The 26459-nt window shown below is 43.0% G+C and overlaps 1 protein-coding gene across 1 annotated transcript in view; it reads left to right on the top strand.

The window, feature by feature from the left end:
• TMEM131L (transmembrane 131 like) overlaps positions 1-26459 on the top strand; it is a 158441-nt gene that overhangs the window by 126973 nt on the left and 5009 nt on the right. Inside the window, exons 24-32 of the mRNA XM_028104343.2 lie at positions 286-435; positions 774-1399; positions 7456-7604; positions 16311-16435; positions 19329-19495; positions 21258-21440; positions 24121-24199; positions 25324-25406; positions 26058-26178. Of these exons, the coding sequence (XP_027960144.1) occupies positions 286-435; positions 774-1399; positions 7456-7604; positions 16311-16435; positions 19329-19495; positions 21258-21440; positions 24121-24199; positions 25324-25406; positions 26058-26178 (1683 nt within the window). The remainder of the gene's footprint in view (positions 1-285; positions 436-773; positions 1400-7455; positions 7605-16310; positions 16436-19328; positions 19496-21257; positions 21441-24120; positions 24200-25323; positions 25407-26057; positions 26179-26459) is intronic.

The raw sequence follows: 26459 nt of genomic DNA, 5'->3' as shown, positions 1-26459 counted from the left end.
TTTGAGATTGGAAGACTAGAGTGGCCCTTTTGAAGTGATTTTGTCATGAAAGTACCTTTGAAAGTGGAATTGGAATGTCAGACTTATAAATGTGCACATTTTTAGAAACTTGGAGCTTTTTAAATCTAAGTCACATCAGAAATGATGTGATACATTTTATGGAATTTCAATGCTATATCTTTAGACATTTTGCATCAGCCAACCACTGCTCTTCTGTAAGAGAGCTGGTCTTTTTAATGCCCGTCAGAACCATGCAGTAATGAACCTCGTTGCTTTCTTCCTCAGTTTGTCCCTGTTGGGTGTGATTTTAATAGCCTTCCAACAAGCACAGTACATTCTTATGGAATTCATGAAAACAAGACAGAGGCAAAATGCTAGCTCATCTTCACAGCAAAACAATAATCCGATGGATGTAATTAGCTCCCATTCTCACAAGTAAGAATTCTTGTAGAGTGTGTGTATATGTGTGTTGGAGAGGGGGGAGGAGCTCTGATTTTAAGGTAATATAAATATTACTCTGCTTCCAGATTTGTCTTCCTAAAATTTTCTTGAAGTCATTGTCTGGCAGCTGTAACAGTTTTTACAATAAGATAGACCTCCTATAAGGACTTAGTTTGTTAAACTCACGGGCCTTTGGAAGAAGGAGGGAGAGAGAGTACTCCTTAATACACACAGTATCGAGATTGCTACTTCTCTCTCATGGGTTTAGAAACAGAGGGGTAGGGTTTGATTCCATTTGGCTTTCTGTTAAATGTTTTTCTTCTTCAATTCAGAAGCAATTGTAAGAACTTCCTCGATACCTATGGCCCCTCCGATAAAGGCAGAGGGAAAAGCTGCCTTCCAGTAAACACTCCACAAAGCAGGATACAGAACACCCCAAAGAGGAGCCCAGCTACCTACGGTCATTCTCAGAAGAAGCATAAGTGCTCAGTGTATTACAGCAAACACAAAACCAGCCCATCTGTCACCAGCAGTGCTAACACTACTGCTGAGGAGAAACAGACTCCGGCCCCGAGCAGCTCCCTGTCTGCTCCTAAAGAGGACGTGTGCACTGATGTTATGGGCGAGAACTGGGTCAACCTCAGATACGCAAACGGCATCAATGTTGACCTGCAAAAGAATTTAACCCTTTCCAAAAACTTACTGAATAAAGAAGAAAACACACTGAAAAACACAATTATTGTCAATAATACTTCTTCAGAATGTCATATGAAGGAGGGAATACAGACATGTATGTTTCCTAAGGAAACGGACATTAAAATTTCAGAAAACATAGCTGAGCTCAAGGAACGAGAGCTCTGTCCCCTGAAGACCTCTAAGAAACTACCTGAAAATCACTTGCCAAGAAATTCACCTCAGTACCAGTCAGACTTGCCAGAGATTTCCAGGAAAAATAATGGTAATCTTTTCATCCTCCTGGATGATTCTTTTCTCTGGTTTGTCTTCGGTCTGTTTTTCGCAGAACTTGTTCTCACCTGTGATTTTAGTTTTAATCACGGATGCTGCACAAAGTTTTAGCCAACGTATGAATGTTGAAATACAGTTTGTAAAATGAGAAGTTTAGGACGAGGCACCATGTTTTTAGAATGTCATGAGTAAAGAAGTTTACTTTTTAGTACATATGTTTAGAGGGATGTGAATGTCCTATTTTACTGTTGGGAGGCTATGGACACTGTTTTTAATTACTTTCTATCGTGGATTTTCAGACTCTTTGTGAAAATTAATCAGCCCGTAAAATATTTCTGACCAAACAAAACTTACCAGCTTTCTATATTTAACAGCTGCTACCATCTCACATTCCCTGGCCCTGGTGCTTCTCTAATTGTGTCCCTTGGTTAAAAGAAGACAGATGTTCTCTCACAACAAATACAGTTAGTGAAGGCATAAGCAGGACGAGACTCAGAAAACCACCTACATGTAAAATCGCCATTAAGCTGTAACTGACCCCTTTGGCCTTTGGCATAAGAAAGAGTGCTTTTTTTTTTTTTTTTTTTGACCATTCTGACCATTTTAATACGCACATTTCTACACCTGTTAAAAGTCAGATTTTGGGGGCACCTGGGTAGCTCAGTCATTTAAGCGTCCCGAGTCTTGATTTCGGCTCAAGTCCTGATCTCAGGGTCATGGGATCAAGCCCTATGTTGGGCTCCGCTCTCAGTGGGAGTCTGCTTGGGATTCTCTCTCTCCCTGTCCCTTTGCCCACCCCCCCAAATAAATAAATATATTTTTAAAAGTCAGATTTTTGACACTTTTTAATCTGGAAAAGTCCGTTACCTTTAATCTTAATTGAAACACCTAAATATAAATAACTTAATATTTTATACTCCCCGTTATTGGAGAGAAAGTACAGAAGTGTTATGGATAGGCCAATTCTGATGAGCTTTAGGCATTTAGTTAAAAACCCAAACTGAATTTTAAGTGTTGCATCAAAGGACCTGTCTCATTGAAAAGAAAGCTGGAGTGCCCTGAGTGGAACGTGGTTTAGGCAGCTGCACATGTATTCCTGGTGCATCTTGTTCCAGCCAGTTTGCACCGTTTCCCTGGCCTCAGCGTGTGTGTTTGGGGCGGACTTCTGTCTGCAGGTCAACACTGTCCCCCGTGTTCTCTCTGCCTGGCGTGTGAGGACGCACTCTGAGTGATGTGTTCAACCAGATCTTCAGATGAAATCCTAGCGTACGTTGTCAGAGCCTGTTTGATGGTGGAGTGGGCGGGGTGCCTCTCATTCCGTTTCTCTAGGGCCCAGGCGACAAAACCTTTGTGAAAGGGTGAAATTAGGGGCGAGTCCTACTGAGCTTTTCCTTGTTTTCTGTCATTTGGGCCCGAGCACAGTATTTGACCGAGGCTGCCTCGACACAGACTTAAAATCATAGTTGTTTGGGGTGCTTCTGTGGTCCATTGCATCCGTCAGCTGTCTGCATAAACGTGGCTCTGGATGCAGCACCCGGGGCATGGTGGATAGATGGATGGGGAAGGACCCCCTGCTGCATCGTAGTACACTGGAGTGGTCGAAATGTAGAGGTGCGGACCCGAATTGCGGTGCCACAGTCGGTCAGAGGGCTTGAATTTGTGCTTCAAGACCTTCCTGCCCAACACTTGATGTTTAATGCCCATAGTTGAGCCTAGATGACCATGGAATAACTTCTGCAAGTGTGAGTAAACTTAATATGGGAGTCCAGAAACACAGGATTTGCTTAAATCATCGTAGATGGCGGTTCTGCCTGGAATCTTCCCCTCCGGTGCAGATTATTAGCCTATTTGTGTTTTAAAGGAAAACACGCATCTTGCAATAAGAAGTCTTTCAAAACTGCTCTTTGGCGGGATCAGTAGCATGTTAAGTGGTATCAGAGTGATTGTTGATCAGATCAAATAAGAATCGATGAAAGAACTTCGTTCAGACCAGCACATTCAAAGGTGCTAATTGACAGTGCTGTATTTCTCTCCAGAATGAATATGTCAGAGGAGAGTCCTCATGGGGAAAGCCGTTCATTGACATGTATTTTGTTCTGTGTTCCGTTCACAGCAGTATTCTGGGAAAATAGCAAAGAGGTTAAAAAGCTAAACATATTGCCTGCCATCATTTTACAATTTGAACATTTTAAAGAATTTGCAATGTTAAAGATAAGAAAGGACTGAGTAATCCAGAGGAAGAGAATTGTAGTTTGAAGGCAGGATGTGGAGTTTTGTTTTGTTTTGTTTTGTTTTGTTTTGTTTTTAAGTAATATCAAGGGTCTGGGGTTCTTTTTTCACATTTTAAAGGAAAGCATTGTAACAAACTGGCAGATGGTGAACAGGCATATATAATCGTCAGGGAATCCATAACGTGTGAAGAATGCTCAAGGATGAGAAAACCGTTTATACATGAGAACTTTCCAAGTTTTTGTTTCCAACTTTGAGCTTTAGTTCTTTTTTTATTTTGAAAAGTGTTTTCTTTGTGAAAAACATGTTTCCATCTTAAAATCATTCTAGAATCTGAAGAAAATAGCCTCAGTCTTAGTAGCTGAACTTCACCCAGCTGATGGCGAATCCTAAGTTCCTGGCATTTTGTTTCCTGTGTCCCCCACCAGAATGGGGACTCTTCCCTTTGCTCAGGGGGAAACCACATCCTTAGCTGTTTCTCCTAAACGACACAAATGTTCCGTAGAAACAAATCTAGTGATGATTGCCTTTGGAAAAAGGGGAAGGGGACAGGCAGTCTATCCTAAGAGTGCCTGAAGTGATTTTATTAACCTGACAGATGTCCCTGAGGCACCTGAGGAATTGTGCCTTCTCCTGTTCTGAAGCTTTTTTTATTTCTCCTGAGGGTAACATATTGTGTGAGGAAAAAAACATTCCAAGGTGTTTATTAATGGCCCTGGCACTACATGCTCATTTTTGTTGTTGAGAAACACAGACTATTTTCTGAATAACAGAAATGTGTCTCATCCCTTTCCTCTTCTTTCTCCAGCCTTCTTCTGAGAGGCCTGTAGTAAATCATAAATTAAAATTCCCCTTAGAAATGAAGTCTGTTGACAGATGCTTCAGAGCTCTGTTTTCACACACTTGTTTTTTGGCATCCACCTGTCAAACAACAGCTCAGTTCTTCAAACATTTGTTAAAACGTGTTGCAGACTCTCTTGATCATCTGACAAGAGTAGAGCTTTATATGTCATGTAAATGATCATTTAAGTATGTCTCTTTTCAAATATTTATTATTTTCTAATTGTACGATCAAAATTCTAGATCTGTATTATTTCGGTCACATAAAGAGTAATGAACTCTGGAATTAAGGCTAAAGATAAACAGCTGGCCTCAGCACTACAGAGTGGAAAAGTTAACAGATTATTTTATTGCTTTCTGCTTATAATAATGTGAAGGATAAAAAAACTTTTAAATTTAATAATACCCTAAGCCTTGGAATTAATAATACATGAAAGATTTCACTGAATTCAATAGATACCTCCAAATTTCTGAAATCCCAGTATTGGAGAAATTCAAAAAAATAGCCTCATTGACTTATAGATACTAATAACTTGAAGATTAGCAGTTGGCTCAAAATAGAACACGATTGGATTTGATACCATTAAAGCTTAAGCAGGATTCTGGTGAGTTCACTTGTTCCTTGTTTTATTCGTGTTTTTATCTTCATGGCTCAAACACTGACTCTGTGAGATGGGTGTGAGAAAGTTGTGTAACACCGTAAGTAATCACAGTTAATAAGATGACATGGATTGCCTCCATTATTAAATGAAGAATATACTCATGAAATTTTTAAATTCTTAGATATTGTCATGCTAGAATTTGTCAAAGACTTAATGAAGAACTGCTTATTAGAATTCCTTTTACTACTTCTCCTGATTCCTGGCCCCATGGAAGGTGTTACTAAGAGTGGGTGCTTTACCACTTTTTTGGGGTAGTTCAGTATTGGATATTAAGTTTGGATTCTTCCTGAGAACGTATGATGACTAATACTTTTAGTGCTCTTGTTGGCCTGAAAAAACCTCAAGGAAATCCATTTTCTCATGAATTAAGACTCTAGGAAAGTTAGTGGCACATTTTTGAGGAGAATATATGTGTTCTTTTTCACATGTATGGTTTCCAAAATCCAGATTGATGTCCTTAGTTATGATTTCATTTTTCTGTTTCAGACCCTGTCGCCTTGGTTTTTGGCTCTTTTACCACTTCATCGTGGTGGATATTTTCCTCTGTCGGTGTCTTAAACACCTGATTTGTGTCATAGAGGAATTAATGCTTCCCAGCATTTTTATAGTTTTGTAATACCTACACGATTTTCCATTAACAAAATAAAAGTATGCTTACTTGTCAGTGTTATTTGCAAAATGTATATATCTTGCTTTGAGTGAGGTCAGCTTCAGAGTTTCAGAATCAGAGGGGATTTGACTGCTCCTTTCATTTTGTGGGCAGAGACCTTCCCTGCCCCAGGTCCCCAAGCAGGGCCAGATTGGAGCCTCTGCTGAAGTCCAGTCAGGCATGCATCTCACCAGAGCCTACGGCCTGCTTTGCTGTGAAATCTTTGCACTGTGGTCATCTAAACTTTCTCAGGTTGCAAAGGTGTGGTAAGGGTTTTCTCAGTTAAAGAGAAAAGGAGAAGGTGTTGAAATACTTTGTTTTCTGTTAGGACACTGAGGACGGTTATTGTGGGGTTGAAGTTGATCTGACTTTATTTTGAATTAAGGGATAGAAGAAGAAATACACTGATGAATGAAATCACTTGAAAGAAAAGTGGGAGAATCGTGTTTTCAGATGAAGTCTCTTCCAGCACCCACTTTTGCCATATGATTCACCTGCCCCTCATTGTCAGCATGTAGACGCTGGTCACTGGGGGCAGGTGGGCACGGACTGTGGGAGGAGGAGCTGCCCCAAAACAGGTCATGTGTTTTTGGTGGTGATCGTTTCCATGTATATGTCTCCTGGTTTCATCTTTATAATGGTCAGAGGAGGCAGAGAAGGTGGTATTTGCATTTTATAAATAAGAAAACTAAAGAAGCTCAGGCAGCTTGAGATTTACTTTGAAAACTAATTTATAGCTGAGTCATGACTAGAAGGCAAGTCCTTAACCCCCCTCCCTCCCTCCCCCAACTTTTAAAAAAACTGTGGTAAAATAGACATAACATAAAATTTACCATTTTAGTCATAAAGCTCAGTGGCATTAAGTACATTCATACTGTGGTACAGCTGTCACCATCATCTGCTTACAGAACCTTTTCACCATCCCAAAAAGAAACTCTGTAGCTGTTAAACAGTAAGTATCTGTGTTCCCTGCCCCCAGCCAGCCCCCCCCCATTCTGTCTCCATCTCTATGAATTAGATGACTCTAGCTCCCTCAAATAAGTAGAATCATTGGATGTTTGTCTTTTGGGGACTGGCTTATTTCACTTAGCGTAACGTCTTCTGGGTTATCCATGTTGTGGCATGTCTCAGAATCTCATTGCTTTGTTTCCCGTCTCAGGCATTTTTTTTTTAAACTTTGAATATGCTTTATTATGCCATAAAGTCCCAGGAAATATAAGAAATATAATTTCTGAATGGAACTAATAATTTCATTTTTGAGTGTCCCATTGAATAGTATTAAGTGTATTCACGGTATTGTGCACTGATTCGTTCCTCTTTAAGGCTGAGTGGTATTCCATTGTGTATGTACCATGTTTTGTTTTTTCTGTCTGTTCGTCCATGGACACTTGGGTTGTTTCTACCTTTTGGCTGTTATGAATGATGCTGCTATGAATAATGGGGTACCCCCTCACCTTTTTTCCTTGACCTCTTTTAAATACTGTTTGTAGAACTCTTCATGTAAGTGCATTTTTACTGGTAAAACACTTCCTAGAGCATCATGAATGTCAGGAACAATCCTCAAGTCTAAATCTCAATTTAGATGGCTTGGTGTAGGAAAGAGATTTAAGTATGAGAACATGAATGGAAATAATTAGCTAGAGATTCAATCATTTTTATTTATTCAAGGGAATAACCAGCAAGTGCCTGTCAAGAATGAAGTAGACAACTGTGAAACTTTGAAGAAGGTTGACACAAAGTCTTCCTCGGAAAAGAAGATTCACAAAGCATCTAAAGAAGACATTTGTTTTGAGAAGCAGGATGTACCTTCAGTCGAGGTCTGTATTCCATTTTCTCTTGACTTTTAGAACAAAACCCATGTTTAGGGCTGAGAGTGCAATTATCTGTCTAGTAACTGTACATGTGTATTTCATACCTTTTAGGGGGGCCAGTTATCATGCATTTGAATCAGCATTATAAATTGTGTTTGGAAAGTTTTCTTTATCTTCTAATTATATAGGAGATGCTAAAATAATTTATAGTAACATCAGATAGCTTTTATTCTCAAGGGAAGCTGTTCTTAAGCAAATGGGTTAACTCCTGGCAAAGATGATGGAGTAGAAGCAGATCACCTGTCTCTTCTCTCTGGTTGTTACTCAACACTCATTATTGGGCCTGCTCTTGCTGTGTTGGAAGCATAAGCCAAAATCCACAGGAGTGGGATGCCTATCTAGCTCAGGTGAGGGGGCCCTAGGACAACAGACCCGCAGAAGAGAAAGCACTGTTGCACACCATCCTGGCAAGCCCTGCACCTTCCTGCCAGTGTAGGCTAATGAAAAGCATCTGGAGAACAGAACTGAGCCCTGTATCTTGTAGGTGAAAGCAGACGGGTCCAATGTAAAGGTGGGAAAGGTATTCAGGAGAATTTACCTACTTTACATCAGAACAGAGGTATTTGTGTATTAGTGTAAACCCAGTATGAAAAAAAATAGCATTCTGACTATGCTGATACATACCATCTGCTGCACACATGCACGCACACACAGAGTAAAAGTGAATGAGAGGAGTAGAGCACAGAAGACAGGTAAAGATCCTAATCTGTTTTTTCCTATCCCATGTACATAGCAAATCAAGACAAACTTTCGCCATCTACACCTAAGTTCATCTGTATAGGAAACACACAACTTGGCACATACATATATATTTGTGTATTGGCAACTGAATATGTCATGAATGTGTAACAGCAACATTGTGTTTCGCAACTAAATTTTTTTTATCCAGTAAAATACATTACATTAAAAAAAAAAAAAGATCCTAATCTAGAAGAAAACCTATCCAGAGACTGGAAGGAAACTCTGAGAATACTTCACACTATAGTTAATGAACTCAATAAAATAAGAGTTTTTTTTAAAAGGCAAATTAAGATACTAGGATGAGGTTAAAAGAGGTATTATATAGCTAAGTAAATAAATGAAGACCCAAATGACATTTCACAGTTGCCAAAAATAGAATTGCTGACCCTGAGAAAGGCTTTGAGATAATCAGGGTGAGTGTGAGGGAAAAAATTGAAGAGCTGGAAACATTAGATATGGGGCAAAGAAAGACAAAGCAGTCCAACATAAGAATAATGAACGTTTAAGTAAATGGCCCAACAAATGGATCTGAAAGGTATTCAGAGATGTAATAGAAGAATATTTTCCTGACACGAGGGGAGAATTGAATTTATAGATGAAAGGGCACACTGTGTATACCAGGAAAAATTGATACGTAATAATGGACATAGGCGTAGCCTGGCTAAATTATTGATCTTGATGCATAAAGAATGGTGCAAAGGCAGGAAGATGGAAAAACACCAACTCAGGGTTGCCTCAGACTTTGTAGAAACATCTAATGCCACAGAACAGTGGAGCCATATCTTTAAGAGAATAAAAATGTGAACAAGAACATTCCAGACAAGTTGACACTCAGGTACAAAGGAAGCAAGGCAGGCATCCTTAAATACAAGAGAGCTCATCATGAGTCTTTCTTAAAAGATGAAGTTAACAAAATTTAGCCAACCAAGACAGAAGTAAAAATAAAGACCCGGGGCGGAAGTAAAAATAAAGAAGCTGTGTTAATGGTCTGTTGTTGAGATTTCTATCCATTTTATATCCAGAACTAAGACTAAACAGTTGGCAATTATAATTCCAGAACAGATTGCATATATTACAACTTTAATAAAGCAAAAAAGTAACATAAGCTGCAAAAACAGGAGGTGGTATTGAATGGTAGGTGACAATGAGTTTTAATTTTATTTTTCTTGGTGGAGAGTCAATACTATATAAAACTGAACATATCGTTTAACAGGGTGAAAACTTAGGAAAATGTCTTTCATGGTCTTTTGCTTAACTTTAGAGAGATCCTTAAGGAACTAATGTATCATGTGGAGAAGAAACAATTATTTGACAGTTGGTAGTTCCTTGGGTTCTACTTCAGTTTATGTTAAATTCAAATAAATCCGAACCTTAAATTTTTATTTAAAAGTAATACATCGTTGTGTTCACTTCAGCACGTATACTAAAAAAAAATAATACATTGTCCCAGTGTTATAAATGATTCCCATCGTCTGTCTTGCCATCCTAACGTGTCTGTAGGTTCACAGAGAGTTGGTAAAAACAAGATTTGCCAAATAATCAATGGCAGACTGTGGTTATTCTGAGTGGTGGGATTTGGGGTGATCTTTTTCCTTCTTTATATTTCTGCATTTTTATTAAACTTTATAACAAACATGAATTTTTCATTTAAATAACATGAAAATGATGCAAAATAAATATATCCTAGACATCCCCAACTGGAAATTTGCAGGCTTTTAAGAAGGACACATTATGTCCAAGTAGTCAAGTGCCCCAATCCGGATTGTACAGAGTGGAAGGGATTTCAGAGAGTGAAAAGTCAGTTTAGCCTGCAGCGGGCACGGAAAGCTCCTAGAGGAGGTAGAAACGCGGACAGGCAGAGAAGGGAAGGTGGGCAGCAGCCCCACTGAACCCCACGGCATAATCAGGAGCAGTGGGAAATCCTCTTTGGGAAGAGGCTCAGTCAGGAATGTGAAGCAAGAGTGGGAGTCATTCCAGATGGCGAAGGCCTTGGCTCACCAATTCCAAGTTTGGACTTCTCCACTCGATCTCAGCTGGCAGTGCAGATGGTGAACTAGATGAGCCCAGCAGTCGGAAGTGATGATGCTTGCAGAGAAGCAGAGCATGGTCCCTTGCCTGCTAAGGAACTTCAGAGTCATATTCCTTAAAGCACATGTGTCCAAACAGAATGTCTTCTCGGAGGATTTAGCTTGAGCGTGGCCAGTTGGGGAGACCCTGATGCAAAGGATAGGGAGCTAGGGAAGGTTTCTGGACTGGGGGGTGGATGGGGGGAGGGCTGTGGGTAACCAGTGGAAAACAGCCTGCAGGCTGTGATTTTCTTGAAGGTCATAATTGAATCTTTTTCAATTCAGGTTTACAAAGATGGGCAGAATGCCTATTATAGAGATCATAAAGTGCCGTTTAGTAAATGCTTGAATGAATGTGTGAATAATGCATTTTTGGAGGATCAGTGTGAGTGTTTTGGAGGCTGGGTTGGAGCGGGCCAAAAAGGACACCAGCTCTCTTCTAACAAGGAGGCTGTTACTCTACTGGGAGGTGTGACGTAAGGCTGTGTTTGGGGAACGACAAGAAGAGTAAGTAAGAGTTTAGAAGAAAGACTAACAGGATTTCCCCTTCCCTAATTGTATAAAGGAGAGGAACTATCTTTTCTTACATAACCATTTGCAAAAATAACTCCTAAATTTTAAGTCTGGCTAACAAGAAGATGGGGGAATTCTGACTTATGCAATGAGTTCATTTTTATGTTTCTCAAAGCAGTGTTGCATATTAAGAGCATGGACTTTGCAGCCAGACTTCTTGGGTTTGAATCCTGGTCGTCATTTATTTGCTCTATAACACTGGGCGAGTTACTTAACATCGCAGTTTCCTTATCTGACAAATGAGGGTACTGAGAGCGTGCCTACATCCTAGGGTTGAGAGGAGCGGCTGAATTAACATGGTAAGTGCTTGGAGTAGCTCACGTACCAAGAGCTGACAAGGGGTCAGTACAAAGGGAATGACTGTGTGTGATTGTGACCGACAGCGGGAGATACGGAACCAGAGCTTACATGGCAAACTAGGGCCTGGAGCTTGAGATTTGGGAGCTGTGCCTGTGGAGGTTAGAACTGAAAGGCGACCCTGAGTTCTCTGAGGTGTGGTGGGCATAGGGAGAAGAGCAGGGCCTCAGTGTGAACCCTGGTGGTGGTAAATCTGCAGGTGGCCCGAGGGTGCAGGTATACCAGATGTACAGAAAGCGAGGCCATGAGACTACGATGGGCCGTGCTTTCAGGAGCAGAAAGAAGTCATTGAATTTGAGGTAGGAGGGAATGGGTGAAGTTAAGAATTGGAACTTAGCAGCCTCTTGCTAGGGGCTTTGGAGACTTCCATGTTGCCCTGCCATGTGATGCAAACCAACAGTGAGATGTAATGACTCAGTGGCTGCAAAGCCTATGTGCTGGGCAGAGCAGGTGGAACTCATGCCAAGTCCGTCCATCCGTCTGAGGGCCATCAGGAGGAGGTGGCCCCAGGAGCCCTGCTGTGTGGTGCTGCCACGAGTGGGCGCCATTCCTGGGCTTCAGACTCCATCCGAGGCCCCCATGCCAGACTCAGCCCTCTACCCTTGTGCCCTTCCTTGTGGCAGGTTTCTTAATTTCTTCCTGTTGTTTTCTTCTCTGCGTATCTGCACCATTCCATCTTTGGGGGCATGGGCCTTGTCTTTTCTCTCTATCCCGGGAGTGCAGACTTGACTTGTGCACAGTCCCAGGGGTCGAGTAAGTCCCTCCTTTCTTTTCTGGTCCGGGAGCCCATGGAAGAGAGACCTGTGCAGCTAAAGATGGCAGCCGGCTCTGCAGAAAGGCTGCAGCGAGCCGGAGGATCTGGGGGACCATAGTCCCCATCTTTTTGTTTGTTTGTTTGTTTGTTTGTTTTGCTGTCTCTGTGACTTACTCCCTGTTTTGCAAAAAGCTCTTTAAAACCCTGCAAGTGTGCTTTCCATTTCATTGTTCGTTTGGAGAAATCATTCTCAATAAACACATTCCCAAGGGCAGTATTCAGTGTTTGTTTTTCTTGTACATTCTTAGGACCTAACTTTGCAGCTTAGAAAATTGTATAAATCTGTCTATAGTACATGGAGAACATTCTTCTAGATTTATTGGCAGAGAAAGTTGAAGCCCAGATCTGAGAGCTACAAACTAAATTTTAACCCTAGCCCTGCTGTTTATTTTTTTTAAAGCAGATTTTTCTTTCCCTTAGAAAGGAATTCATGATTATTATAAAAGCATGAAGGGGGGGAGAAAAGTGTATACAAAATGAACCACTTTGTACATTTTTCTTTATGCAACTTTTTAAAAAACTCAGGACCATCATTATGTATATGTAGCTTTGTTAATAATGTTATAATTCTACATTTTCTCATGTTCAGAACAAGGGGAACTTTGTTTCCAGTGGTTATATTACATTCCATCATTTAACTATGCCCTAATCCTAAACCATTTGCTTGCAGTCGGACATTAAAGTTATTTACAGCTTTATTTTCATAAATAGCACTGTGATGAACTACATTGTTCTTAAGTCTTCCCTGTATACCTGATATATCCTTGTTAGAGATTTCTAGAAGCAGAATTAAAGAGTGTCTTCCTGTGTGCCCCAGATTGCTTTCTGGAAAGGTGGTCCTGATTCTCATTCGCACTGATGAGATGATGCCATGGGACAACGCTGACTTCCTCTGCTCCCACCAGCACTGTGCTGTGTTTCTTGCAAAATCTTGGTCAGCATGATGGGGAAATGACTGTGTTTTGGTTTTCATTTAAATTTGCATCTCTTACCAGGGAAAAGTGAGCACTTTCCTTCATTTCCTTTTTTGTAAAATTCTGAAAAACAAGTAAAAAAATCATCCATCCGAAATCCTACCCCTGAAATTCCTGCCTCCCTCTCTTCCTTCTTTCTTCCTTTTCTTTCTTTCTTTTTTTATAAATTTGGAAGTGAATGTCTCACCCAGTTCTGCTTGCACTGCTCAGAGGCAGACTCTGTTAAGGGCATTGCCTCCCCAGGCCTCCGCCTCCCCAGCCCTCTCGTAGTGTCTGCAGGCACAAACATGCAGTATAAACACACTTGTGTTTTTTAAAACCAGCACGGAAAGAGGAGATACAAGCTGGTCTATAATTTCCCTTTCCTAAAAACATACTTTATTATTAAATATTTTGGATAGAGTCTTCATGGTTTTTTAGCCTTTTATATTTCTTTTGTGAATTTGCCTTTCATGTGCTTTGCCCACTCTTCTATTGCATGTGTTTTTCTTATTTGCCGTCAGAACATATGGCATGGTATTGACTCTGCCTATCAGTGTGTCTGGTTTTTTTTCTTAGTCTGCCCTTCTCTCTTATTTTTTATTTGCTGTTACTTCTACACAGCAGCTTAAAGATTGTTTTATGGAGTCAGTCTGTGATTTTTCTCCTTTGATTTCTTTGTTGGCTTTTATTAAAGTTTTAGGAAATCTTTTTATTTGCCCAACCTGTAATCAGCAAAATTGTCCCTTCTATCAGGGACTTCCGAGAACTTCACTAGTTCAAATAATTCAATCATGTGAGAATAAGACGCCTTCTATAAAGTGCTTGCTATGTGTCAGGTTATTTGCTCCTCACAACAGCCTGCTGGAAGATGCAGGAAACTGAGGCAGAGAGAAGCTGAGTAACTTGCTCAAGATCGCACAGCCAGTAAAAAGCCTGGAGTGAGCTTCACTTCAGGCTGTTTGGCCTCAGAGCTGCTGTGTTCTTGCTTGCAACTCTACCTGGACTCTTCCCCTGGTTGGGTCTGCCTCCCTCTCTGACACCCTCCCCACCAAAAAGAAAAGAGCCGAATTCTCCCTTTATTCTCCCTCTCATTTCTTGACAGGTCTGTTGCTTTGGGTCTCTGATGTCCTCACCCTGCCTCCCCACCCCACTCCCCCCGCCACCATCTGCTATGTCCAGGGCTAGCTTGTTCTTCCCAAGACGGGGGCCCTTCCTCCTCAATGCCGCACTTCCCAACCCCCTCTCCCTGCCATACACGCGTGTGCACACACACGCACAAAGGCCATTCATTAGTTTTTCACTCCCCCATATGTCCTCCATCTCTTCCCTCTTTTGTCCACACCCTCTTTCCGTCCCCCGCTTTATTTGGTCATGGACACTGCTTCTCGGTCATTCCATGCACCCGAGTCCAGCGTGCCGAGCACTCTCCCGCTAATCACTCTGGCTAATATTCAGAGGCAGTAGCCATGCCTCTGACCGCCCTGTCGCACGTCTTCTGTAGTCCCTCTTGTTTGCACAGGATGACAGCTCTCACCAGATTGAGTGGAGAGAGGCAGCCAAGTGTCAGAGTGACTACTGACCAGTTCACTCTTTCCCTGACCCCACTTAGAGGCAGATCCTTTCTTTGTATGTGACTCTGGAGGGACACAAAGGCTCAAGGTCTTGCTGTGTTGAACAGCTTTTCTTGGCCCAAGGAAAGGGGAATCCCTTTCTCCCCCAAGGCTAGAAATATACGGGGACCAGTACACGAATAAATATGGTATATAGCTAAACTTTAACTTTGGAGAATGTCTGATCATATGTTATTAATGTGTTTGTTTAGCCTCAAACTTGAGCAGTTGGCATTAAGATCCTCTAAGATGGGGCTTTGTGTGTTTAACTTGTCACGTTTTTAAAATACCTTCAGAATCAGAAAAAAGTTAATACCTACTTACTGGGGGAGAAACTAAAGGAGTATTAAGAAAAAAACAAAAATCCCATTCTCCCACCACAGGTACAGTTACAATTTCATTTTATTTCTAGTATTTATTGTAATAAGCCTGCTTAATGGCTTTTGGTACCCCAGGTATGTAATGTATAGGCATTTGAATGAAACCTTTTCTTTTTCTTCTTCCAAGTCATGTGTGTCAGGCAAGTGTATGTTAGAACATCATACATTCCTACTCTGATTTCAGGACCAACCTTCTCAAAAAAGAAGGTAAAACGAGCCAGTCTTTATTCTTTATGAAATATGAATCCTAAGGGTCAGTAGGAAGAGGAGTCTTGGAGCTAGGGGATTTGCCTCTGGGAGGTCCCTGCAGGATATATTTTTCAAGCCCTGGGGTCTCAATTTGTGAGCTCTGTACCACCTCCCACCTGCTGACAGTGCCTCTGCTTTAAAGGGGCAGAGTGGTGGAAGGAAAAGAGAGTACAAGAACACTCAAGGCAGGAGCTACTTCAGAATGCCAACAGGCAGGGGACTCCCCCTCCCCTCGGGCCAGTTAACAGACTGAGTCTAAGGTAAAAGGAGAAGACCCAAAATAAAGAAACAATTACATATATATACACGCACACACACACACTTATGTATATGTATATATACACACATACACTATATATAATTTATAGGTATGTATTTCATGCTAAATTAAGTTTTTCAAAACCACATTTAAAAAACATCAAGCATATTCTTATTTACAAAAGCTTAAACTATTTGGAACACTCAGTGGAGATTGGCTGTCTCCTAAAGTTTCTGTAAACAAGTACACAAATTACTCCTACCTTGAGTTTTTACATGATTTTTCTTCAGTAGTAATTCATGTGAATTGCACATACCAAATTAACAGGTGAAGCTGGAGAATTTATTGCTGCTGAAGTTAACAGCAAGCTGACCCTAAATTGCTAACAGATGTTTTCCCTTTTTAGCCCCATTGGAATTCTGAAGGCAACAATGTTTCTTCTTTTTGCAGAGATTGAGGGAGGTAGAGAAAGAAGGGGAATGAAAACAAACCGGAGATTGAGAAATGTATGCCTCCATTTTCACCAGTGTTGGAACATTCTGAATTTGTATGGAGTTGGTCTTCAAAAGTTAAAAAAAATAAAAAAGGTTTTAAATGTATATTTAGTCAGTTTAAACCTTCATTTAAGGTTTCTTTTTTCTCTGTAGCAAGAAGATCCTTATAGGAAGAAGAAGCTTCAGGAGAAAAAAGAAGGAAATTTACAAAATTTAAGTTGGAATAAAAATCGAACGTGTCGTAAAAACAAGAAACGGGGTGCTGCTCAGGTCTTGAGGTGTGTTAATTTTTACAATCCCTTTAAAATTTTCATCTATTTTTTACTCTAATTTTACACTTAGCTGTTACCGTTTAATCTGTTTTTGCGATGTCGGATACTGAGGAGAATATTGATGTAAAAGTACGTTATTAAAATTAATATGTATTCTTGTTATGTTTTCATTTATATTGTTAAAATACCTTAAAGTGAATAGATTTCTCGTGTTTTTACCTTAAAAAATGTTCAAAGCTATGGGAGGTTTTAAAGAAAAAAGCATAAGGCCTCCTCTGTGCCAGGCCTTTCGTTCTGCCTGTGAAGTGCAGGAGCGTTTGTGGGGCAGGTGGGTGCCGACAGGCCTCCCCTCCCCAGCGTTACCCTCACCCATGGGGTCCCGTAGTGAAAGAGAAGAGTCACCAGAAGCTAGGTTCTTACATTTCTGGGAAGTGAGGGGCCGAGACATGTGTTTTGCTGAAAGCCCCAGAGTTGGTAAGGGGCAGAGCCAGAATTGGTGTTCTCCTTTGGAAACCTTGCTTCCTTAGGTCACTCAATTTGCCTAAGCTTTCATTTTCTTATTAGTAAAATGAAGGCACTGAATAGTGTTTATGTGGGAATCCCATATTTTTTTTTCAACAGGTCATTAGTGTGTACTTTTTTTTTTTAAGATTTTATTTATTAGAGCACGAGTGGGGATGGGGGTTTGGCAGAGGGAGAAGCAGACTCCCCGTTGAGCCGGGAGCCCTGTGCCAGACTTGATCCCAGGACCCTGGGATTATGACCTGAGCTGAAGGCAGACGCTTAACCAACTGAGCCACCCAGGCGTCCCTGTAGTACATACATTCTGACTCCAAATCCATCTGGTGGTATAGTCTCTGAATTTTGATTTCTTGGGTTAGACTTCTAAACACCCAACATGTGCCCAAGTCGAGAGCCTCCAGTAGAGATGCTTTCTCCTGCCTTTTCCTCCCAAAGTGCATGGAAGCAGCTTTTCTGGTGTCTCTTGTACTGACAGTGCCTCCTTCAAGGACCCTAGTTTTATTTAGGAAACAGTTCCAGGTCCCCGACTCCTGTATGTGACTGTCCTTGAGCAGGGAATAAAACCCAGCCCCTCCTGAGTAATCCCTCCATCCTCACCACTCTGGCTTTTTCTTCTTTTGAGTTCTGGCATCTGGGGATTTCTTTCTTGTAGACTCAGCTAGGTATTTGTATGTGTTTCTGTCAAATTGTTCTCTGGTGGCTCCCAGTCTTTCTGTGGAAGGGGCCCCACCTTGCTGCAGTCGCGCTTGTTGTGGGAAGGGGGGGGACTCGGGCAGCACAGCTCACATGGAGGCGAGGACCACGGGGTGGGGAGCATATTTGGTGCTGCTCATGGCGTCTGTCCCTAGGTCCCTGAGGTGGCCACGATCTGGAGCTCAGAGCCGGTGATTCAGCAGTGTCGTGTTGTACACTCTGCTGGAGCACGGTGAGGCAGCTCCAAGGGCCCTGGCTAACACTGGGCAACAGCAAAATGCAAACATGAAAAAAGAATAGTCTCATTGTTAGTTTGTTGTTAATACCAAATACTAACTGTTGATTGGTAATTATCCTTTTAATTTAGGCTAAATTATTTAAAAAACTGCAATGTGGTATCTTATAGAAAGTTACACCTTATATTCTTTTTACATGTATTTTCATTAAAAAAATTGATTGATTTAGATCACTTTAAAATATTACATTTTGGGTGCGCCGGGGTAGCTCAGTTGGTTAAGCGTCTGCCTTTGGCTCAGGTCAAGATCCCGGAGTCCTGGGATCGAGTCCCACGTTGGATTCCCTGCTCAGCAGGGAGCCTGCTTCCTCCTCTCCCTCTGCCCTTCCCCCTGCTCGTGTGCATGCTCTCTCTCTCTCTCTCTCTGTTAAATAAATGGATAAAATCTTTTTAAAAATTAAGTATTATATTTTCCTGATAAGGACATACAGGAAAATACAAAAATCAAGTGGAATTTCACCAATTAAGTGTGAGGGTATATTTCTGTAAGCCGATTTCTGACATGCTAAAGAAACAAGTTGTTAAAAAAGAACTGTTAAGTATCTTGTAGCTAATCAGAAGTTCTGGGAACATGATGCTTAAGAAGTAGGTGGTTGTCAGATTATCTGTTTCCTTGGCTCTTGCTTCTGTCTATTACACTCTTTACCTTGAGGGGTCAGAAACCGGCGAAATCATGTGCTATGGTTCACATGTTTTGTCTTCGTAACTGCCGTCCTACAAACCTGCCACGAGGTACTGAAATTGGACCATGTGAGTAGTCATCTACATACTCCTATGGCATCCTCTACCATTTCTAAATGTTTAGCCATTTGCAAAACCATTACAGTTCTTTCCCCCAAGGAGTTCACGGTCTAGTAGAGAGATGTTATCATTGGGCCATGAATTCCTTAGGGAAAGAACTTTATGCTTTGTAAATGCTACACCTCTCCTAACAATACATGGCACTGTAGTCATTCAACAAATGTTTGCTAAATGAATGGATGAGAAAAGATTTAAATTAACTCCCAGACAGCAGGGAGTAGGTTCATCTACTGAGAATCATACTTTACATTAAAGCCAAGGAAGATTGGGCCAAGAGTCCTGGGTTCTGGTCCTGGACTTGCCACTTAAGAAATGATAGAAGGACTCCTTTAACCTTGTGGACTTTTATTCCTGTCACTGTGAACTAGGAAGTCGATTAAATGAGCTCCAACTTGATTGTAGTTCTAAAACAGCAAAATCTTTGTCTTTTTGATATCCTTCTCTTCCTCAGTGTCTTCTCCCCCAAAACCCTAAGAACAGAGGTCTTGAGTTGTCCCAGGTTCATATTTTCACCTCTGATAAGTCTCCTGGAAAGCAAGGATGGATGGATGATAACATTCAAGTGTGATATTTTTGTGGTTCTTCTAGGCCCTCTGAACAGAGTGAATTAAAACTTGTGTGCAGTGAATTTGAAAGGTCCGAGCTGAGCAGTGACATCGATGTCAGAAACTGGTGTATACAGGAAAATCCTGGGGAAATTTGTAAGACCGATGCTGGCGTTGGAAGCAGCTTACCTGCTGCACAGGGAGAGGCGGGTATGTAACTATATTGAGCTGTGAATGGTGCTTCTGTCGGAAGTTTTGATTCCTCTAGGAAGTATCCAGTGTAAAGAAATGGGTCTTGACATGAACAGACACTTCTCCAAAGAAGACATAGAAATGGCCAACAGACAGATGAAAAAATGTTCAACGTCATTGGCCATCAGGGAAATTCAAATCAAAACCACATTGAGATACCACCTTACACCAGTTAGAATGGCAAAAATGGACAAGGCAAGAAAAAACAAATGTTGGAGAGGTTGTGGAGAAAGGGGAACCCTCTTACACTGTTGGTGGGAATGCAAGCTGGTACAGCCACTCTGGAAAACAGTGTGGAGGTGCCTCAAAAAGTTAAAAATAGAGCTACCCTATGACCCAGGAATTGCACTACTGGGTATTTACCCCAAAGACACAGATGTAATGAAAACAAGGGCCATATGCACCCCAATGTTCATAGCAGCAATGTCCGTAATAGGCAAACTGTGGAAAGAGCCGAGATGCCCTTCAACAGACGAATGGATAAAGATGATGTGGTCCATATATACAATGGAATATTACTCAGCCATCAGAAAGGATGAATACCCAACTTTTACATCAACATGGATGGGACTGGAGGAGATTATGCTAAGTGAAATAAGTCACGCAGAGAAAGTCAATTATCATATGGTTTCACTTATTATAGCGTGGAGCACATTAGGAGAAGGAAGGGAAAAATGAAGGGGGGAAATCAGAGGGGGAGATGAACCATGAGAGACTATGGACAAACTGAGGGTTTTAGAGGGGAGAGGGGTGGGGGGATGGGTTAGCTTAGCTTACGGCAGCCCAAATGGGAAGGTATCAGGATGAGACTGGAAACCTGAGATTCTTTTGAACCTGGGCAGGCCTCTGGTGTTCCCCCCTCCTCCCTCCCCCTTCCTCTAAAACCTGGCCATTCTCCACTCGCCCCATGCAGAGTGTTGAAGGCATAGTGGGTGCTTACTCTGGGGGATGGCCAGGTGGGAACCGTGTTCTTCTCACACACCTGAGTCAGGTGGTTCCTGCAGACCAGGCTGCTGGCCCACCTGAGAACTGCTGGGCAGAGTCTCTGGGAGTGGGAGGTAGAGGGCACGCAGAGCTAGGTCCAGGGTAGGGCAGAGCATAGCAGGAGGCTCAGGGGCTGCTGAAGCTGGCTGTACCCGTGGGGTAGGGGGCGGGGGAGTGGTCATCCTCCAGGCCAGCACCCGTGTCCCCAGACACACATCCGCGTCAGTGCATGCAGGCTGGCAGACACACAAGCTGACAAGAGTTAGGGAGTTTCTCCGTCCTCTCACTCATTCCCTTGACACGCATGTTGCTTTTTGGTCTTATTGGAGGTTCTTTCCACCCACACATAAATAATAATTTGAAGCTCTTAGTGGAAATCTTAATAGAAGAGAGCGGGACTTTACCCGTAAATTTCCACTCCGGTTGAGTAGGCTGTTTTCTTTCCCAGAGTGTTTATTTCCAGAACCATTGTTAGATCACAGTTATCATTGGTAGGGACGGTCTGAGCCCCGGACATGTGTGAGCGTCCATCCCATAGGCAGAGCTCATCCCCTACAGTTCCCCCACGTCCCGTCATTGGTGTCAGGTCGTTCTTCTCCCTGGATGAGCAGAGGTAGAGCAGACCCTGAAGCTGAACGTGGCCTCCTTCCTAATTCTAGCTCTCTCCTTTGATGGGACGTGGCATCCAGTTGAAAACTGTTTAACTGAAACGTGACGCCTCTCTGCCTTCCCACAGAGGGCTACTACCCGAAGCCCGGGGCGAAGTGCATGGAGAAGTCCTGCTCTGATTCCAGCTCGGACTGCGGCAGCTCCTCGGGCAGCGTGCGGGCCAGCCGGGGCAGCTGGGGCAGCTGGAGCAGCAGTAGCTCCGACGGGGACAAGAAGCCTGTGGCGGGCCCTCAGCACTTCCTGCCGGCCGGTGAGTCCCGGGGGGCCGGGGAGGGGGACCCAGCCTGCCAACCGCCCTCGGCCAGCCCGGTACCAGGCCGGGATCTGCTTTCCAGCGCCCGGAGCCCACGCAGGGCCACAGGTTGGAGCCGCAGGTTGGAGTACCGGCTTCACTTTGGATTTCATTCACTCTCTTGTTTTTCCCTCCTTCCTTTTTCTCCCCTCCCCACCGCATCATCATCATCATCATCATCATCATCGTCATCATTTCAGTGTCTTTGAAACAGTTCAAAGAACTTCCACATTTATTTTATTACTTGCGCATTTTTATTATGGTAAAATATTTGTAACAGAATTTACCGTATTTAAGTGTAGCATTCAGTGGCATTAAGAGCACTCCTATTGTGTAACCATCCATTCCTCAAATCCTTTCATCAGCCCAAACAGACTCTGCACTTTTAAACAATGGCTCTCTGTTCCCCACTCGCCGCTCCCCCAGCCCCTGGAAGCCTCTCTGCTACTTCCTGTCTCAATCACTTTGACTACTCTAGTGTCTAAGTAGAATCACACAGTGGTTGTCCTTTTGTGTCTGGCTTATTTCACTTAGTGTAATTTCTCCAAGGTTCTTCCATCCTTCCTTTTTAAGGCCAAATAATATTCCATTGCATGTACATACCACATTTTGATTATCCATTCATCTGTTGATGGCCACTTGGGGTGTTTCCACCTTTTGGCGCTTGTGAATAATGCTGCTGTGGATATTGCGGCCCTCTCTTTATTTTTGAGAAATTTGAAGATTTGGGAAAGGTCAAAGTTCATTTTTTTTTAATAATGCCTTATAGTCTGTTCCACTTTCACCTCCTCAAGAAAATCACTGTCCACTGTCGTGAACTTGGTGTGTATTCTTCTAGTCCATATTTTATTTTACCTTCATATGTCCACCAACAAAGTATAGAATATTTGTGACTTACATAAAGGAAATCACACTTCAGTATATCATTCTGCATCTTGCTTCTTTCACTGTGTTTTTTTAAGCTCCGTGACCATATAAAGATGGAGTTCATTCCTTTTCACTGTTGTTTTCAACATAGTAAATTTAGTCTTTGTGGAAGGAAACGGTGGTGAGGTTGAGAAGCTCACATGTGTGAGGCCTTCGTTCCCCGGTCACACTCGCACTGCTCCCACATGGCCTTGAGAGGGAGGGCCAGCGTCCCTGGGCCAGGCCGAGGTGTGAGGCCCCGGGCTCAGAGAGGTTGACGGCTTATTCCACACCCCAGTTTGCTCACCGCCAGGGGCTCAGCTCGATCCCTGTCTCCTCCGCCAGACAGGCCGCTTCAAACCACAGACAGCTCCCTTCAGCAGCCTCTGGGCTTCTCTCTTCTCTGTCTCCTCCCGGAGGTGAGACCTATAAAAGGTCTTGGCTGAGAGACCAGGGCACAATAGCCATAAAAACCTACACAGGGCACCCACGTGTATCTTCAGGCTGTGTTTTGTTATCAGCTGCCTCACCTCCCCCCCACCAGGAGCCTTTGAGACATTGTTTTCTTAATGACCCCCATAAAATTTTAATATCACTGATATGCACTGTTTATTACTGTGTACTGTGCTTTAGGCATAAAGAGATAAGATCTTCTCAGAAACATAGCAGTCCTGCCCCTTCTGGGGGACACTGTCTTCCCTTACGTGGAGCTGCAGGCCCATGTGCTTTGATAGCGGGGATGTGTTTGGCCTGAGGAAGCTTGGCGTTCGCAGCCTACACCAAGCACAGCTCCATCCACCACTGAAGACAAAGTTTGCCTGACGATGCCAGCTCAAGATTTTTAAAAATCAGTCCTTAGTAACAAAGAATAGAAGTGCAGTTTTTGCTTAGGGAAGGCCAACAGGAGCAAGATGGTAAAAATTATTGATGGTGTTGCCGTACTTAAAATGTAGTTTATAAGTTGTTTGAGGGTTATGTACCATCAGGAAAATGCCCCCAGTATAATTAATGGTGTAAAAGACCATAAAGACAAAGTATATATGAAGTGTGACCCCAATTTTATACATATGCATACACATAAAAGAGATTATAAGGAAACATACCTGATGTTGAATGGCAGTATAATCGCAGGTGACTTCTGTTTTTCTTCTCTAAACTTAGTTTATTTTCATAGGTTTCCTACAGTGTCGCTTTTATAAACTGCAGGGGTCTATTTATATAACAAGACTTCTTTTTTCTTTTTTTTTATATTTTATTTATTTATTTGACAGAGAGAGACACAGCGAGAGAGGGAACACAGGCAGGGGCAGAGGGAGAGGGAGAAGCAGGCTTCCCGCTGAGCAGGGAGCCCGATGCGGGGCTCGATCCCAGGACCCTGGGATCATGACCTGAGCCGAAGGCAGACGCTCAATGACTGAGCCACCCAGGTGTCCGCAAAATTTCTTTTATCAGAAAAATCCTTATGAGAAAGTTACGTAATATTAAGTTTCAGCTTTTTTCCATAATTAAAACACTGTGAGTCCAAAATCCATAAATTTAAGTTAGTTTTCAATGAAAAGATAAATACAATAGAGAGTTTTAAAAAATAAAATTACTAATGTGAAAATCAGTTAAAAGTGAGAAATAAATTGCTCATTCAGGGTTAGTGATAATTAGCAGTCTGCCCTTTAATACATAATGCAGTTAAATTACATTTGTAAAAGCTTGTGATAATTTTTTTGCTTTTATGCAGGAGACAGTGTTTCACAAAATGACTTTTCTTCAGAAACTCCCATCTCCTTGAATCTTTCTCATAACATCTGCAATTCCACGTAAGTTTTTAACTTTCTAGCTCTTATAGTGTGTTTTATGTACTATCTTTTTTCTGTCACTGCTGCTTGCTGCTTTGTACTTGGTTCTGCAGGTGAAAATAGGAAAGCTTTTTAAGAATGAAAGAAAGTAACATCCAATTTCGCTCATAATTCAGAAAGTAGGATCCTTCCGAGTAAACATGTTTCGTGTGGGAGCCCTGTTGCTGCCAGTAATAAAGCCACGTTAGAACACATCCCATTTCTGGGGCGCCTGGGCGGCTCAGTCAGTAAAGTGTCTGCCTTCGGCTCAGGTCACGGTCCCAGGGTCCTGGGATGGAGCCCTACATCGGGCTCCACTGGGCTGGGAGCTCAGGCTCAGCGGGGAGTCTGCTTGTCCCTCTCCCTCTGCCCCTCCCCTAGCTTGTGCGTGCGCTCTCTCAAATAAATAAATCTTAAGGAGAAAAAAAAAAAAACACATCTCATTCCTGAAAGCAGAAAGAGAAACTGCAGCTATTGTAGGGATGGGCGTCATCTACTATTTGCTAGGACTTGAAATAAAACTGAGACTGATGACGTAGGGAGTTTTGCAAGAAGCTAGCCGATCCTCCCATGGTTATGACTCCACTCTGTGACGATTGCTGCCCCCATCGAACAAAATAGACAAGTGGCTTTTGTTGAGCAGGGCAAGAGGAGAGGACTCAGCAGGCAGAGGGTTTTCGAGTGAGAACGTGATCGCATTTCCTTAGGCGCCGATCGCGTTGCGAGAGGACGGGAGGCTCTCGTTAACATTAGGTGGATGTGCCTGTGAAGGAGGAGGTTCAGCAGGGGGACGAGGCAAGCTGTCGACTGTTTTGGGAGCGGTGGAGCGTACAGTAACTGGGGATCGATAACCTCCTGCCGGCTGGAGCTGGGCAGGCGGGAGCCTGCAGCTGGCCTCAGTTACACTGATTCTGTTGTGTATGGCTTTGCTGGGTCTTGGAAATTTGATATCCCTTAACCCTTTTCTGGTTGTGTACCTTTGTGTCTCCAGTATTTCTGTTTCTTGGGGGAAGAATTTCTGTAAAACTCAGACTTGGTTGAACAAAGTTGGTATGTCCTTGCACAGAAGAAATCTATAGATCCTCATTTTCTCACTTTCTCCACAGAAACATGAATAACCTCCCACAATATGCAGAACCTCCCTGTCCCAGCCTTCCTGCCGGGCCCCCAGGTGTTGAAGAAGATAAAGGTGAGACACAGACTCTTGCTTCAGGCACCAGCCAGGGGTCCATCCACATGGCAGGCCAGGGAGCTGGTGAAGACGAGCAGGTGGCAGGGGGTGCGGGCCCTCTCGTCCGAGCCACGTCACCGCACTTCCGTGCACTCTGGGAGGCACCTGCTCTCTGGGTCGGCGTCATCAGGGGCCTCTGACTCAGGCTGCGCCTGCCTTGTAGCTAAGGTGCTCATGTCTCCTGTTTTCCTCTAGTGCCTGCTTCCCGCGTGGCTAGGGTCGGGGGTTGTGGCAGGATGAGCCCGATGTTCACGCCCCGTGGCATCATTGAGCTCTGATACACGGACTTGCTTTTGCTTATATAAACTCTGCTAGATTTGAAAACCGCCCTACACCTTGGAGCCGACTTTGAAAGCATGGGCTTCTGCACTGTCCTTTGGATACATTTTGGACTTGCTATTGTTGAATTGTTAGTGGAACAGTGGCATTCTCCTTAGACCCCATCTTTCTGCTTTATATCCTGAAAGTATATCCCGAAAAGGGTCAGGGAAGACAGAGATGGTCAGCACGTGTGGGTGACTTGCAGGGAGTGTTTTCTAGAAGGAAAGAAGAGAAGATGCAGGAAGGGTGGGAAGAGGGTAGGCTGAGAGGACCTGTTCTCTTCCTTAGGTCTTTACCCACCTGGAGACCTGTGGCCCACGCGGCCCGTGTGTGTGACCAGCAGCTTCAGCTGCGCTGTGGAGAGCAGCATGCCTGGCGTGATGCAGGGCCCGGCCCCCGTGCATAATAGGTACGGAGTCTCTTCTCTGGTCATTGCCTCGCTTAGCCTAGGGGCTTGCCCTGGGGACTGGAGTTCAGTCTGTTAGGCAGGCCTTGCAAAATTGGGGGCCAGGCTTCCTTCCCCCGTGCACCTTAGCTGGGTGTTTCCATCTGTCTCTTGAAGTTGCGTTGTGATGTCTTAGAAAACAACAAAGCCTGGGTGCGAGAAACATGAAAGGAAATAAGAGCGACATAGCTGCTGACCACATCATTACTTTCCTCCTTAAGTTGAAAAGATGGTCTGTTAATGGA

This window comes from Eumetopias jubatus, unplaced genomic scaffold (assembly GCF_037043125.1).
Source record: "Eumetopias jubatus isolate StellerSeaLion01/CBP00866 unplaced genomic scaffold, mEumJub1_p1.0 scaffold_2, whole genome shotgun sequence".
In the NCBI taxonomy this organism is placed as follows: Eukaryota; Metazoa; Chordata; class Mammalia; order Carnivora; family Otariidae; genus Eumetopias; species Eumetopias jubatus.
This window is presented reverse-complemented; position numbering and strand designations above follow the sequence as displayed.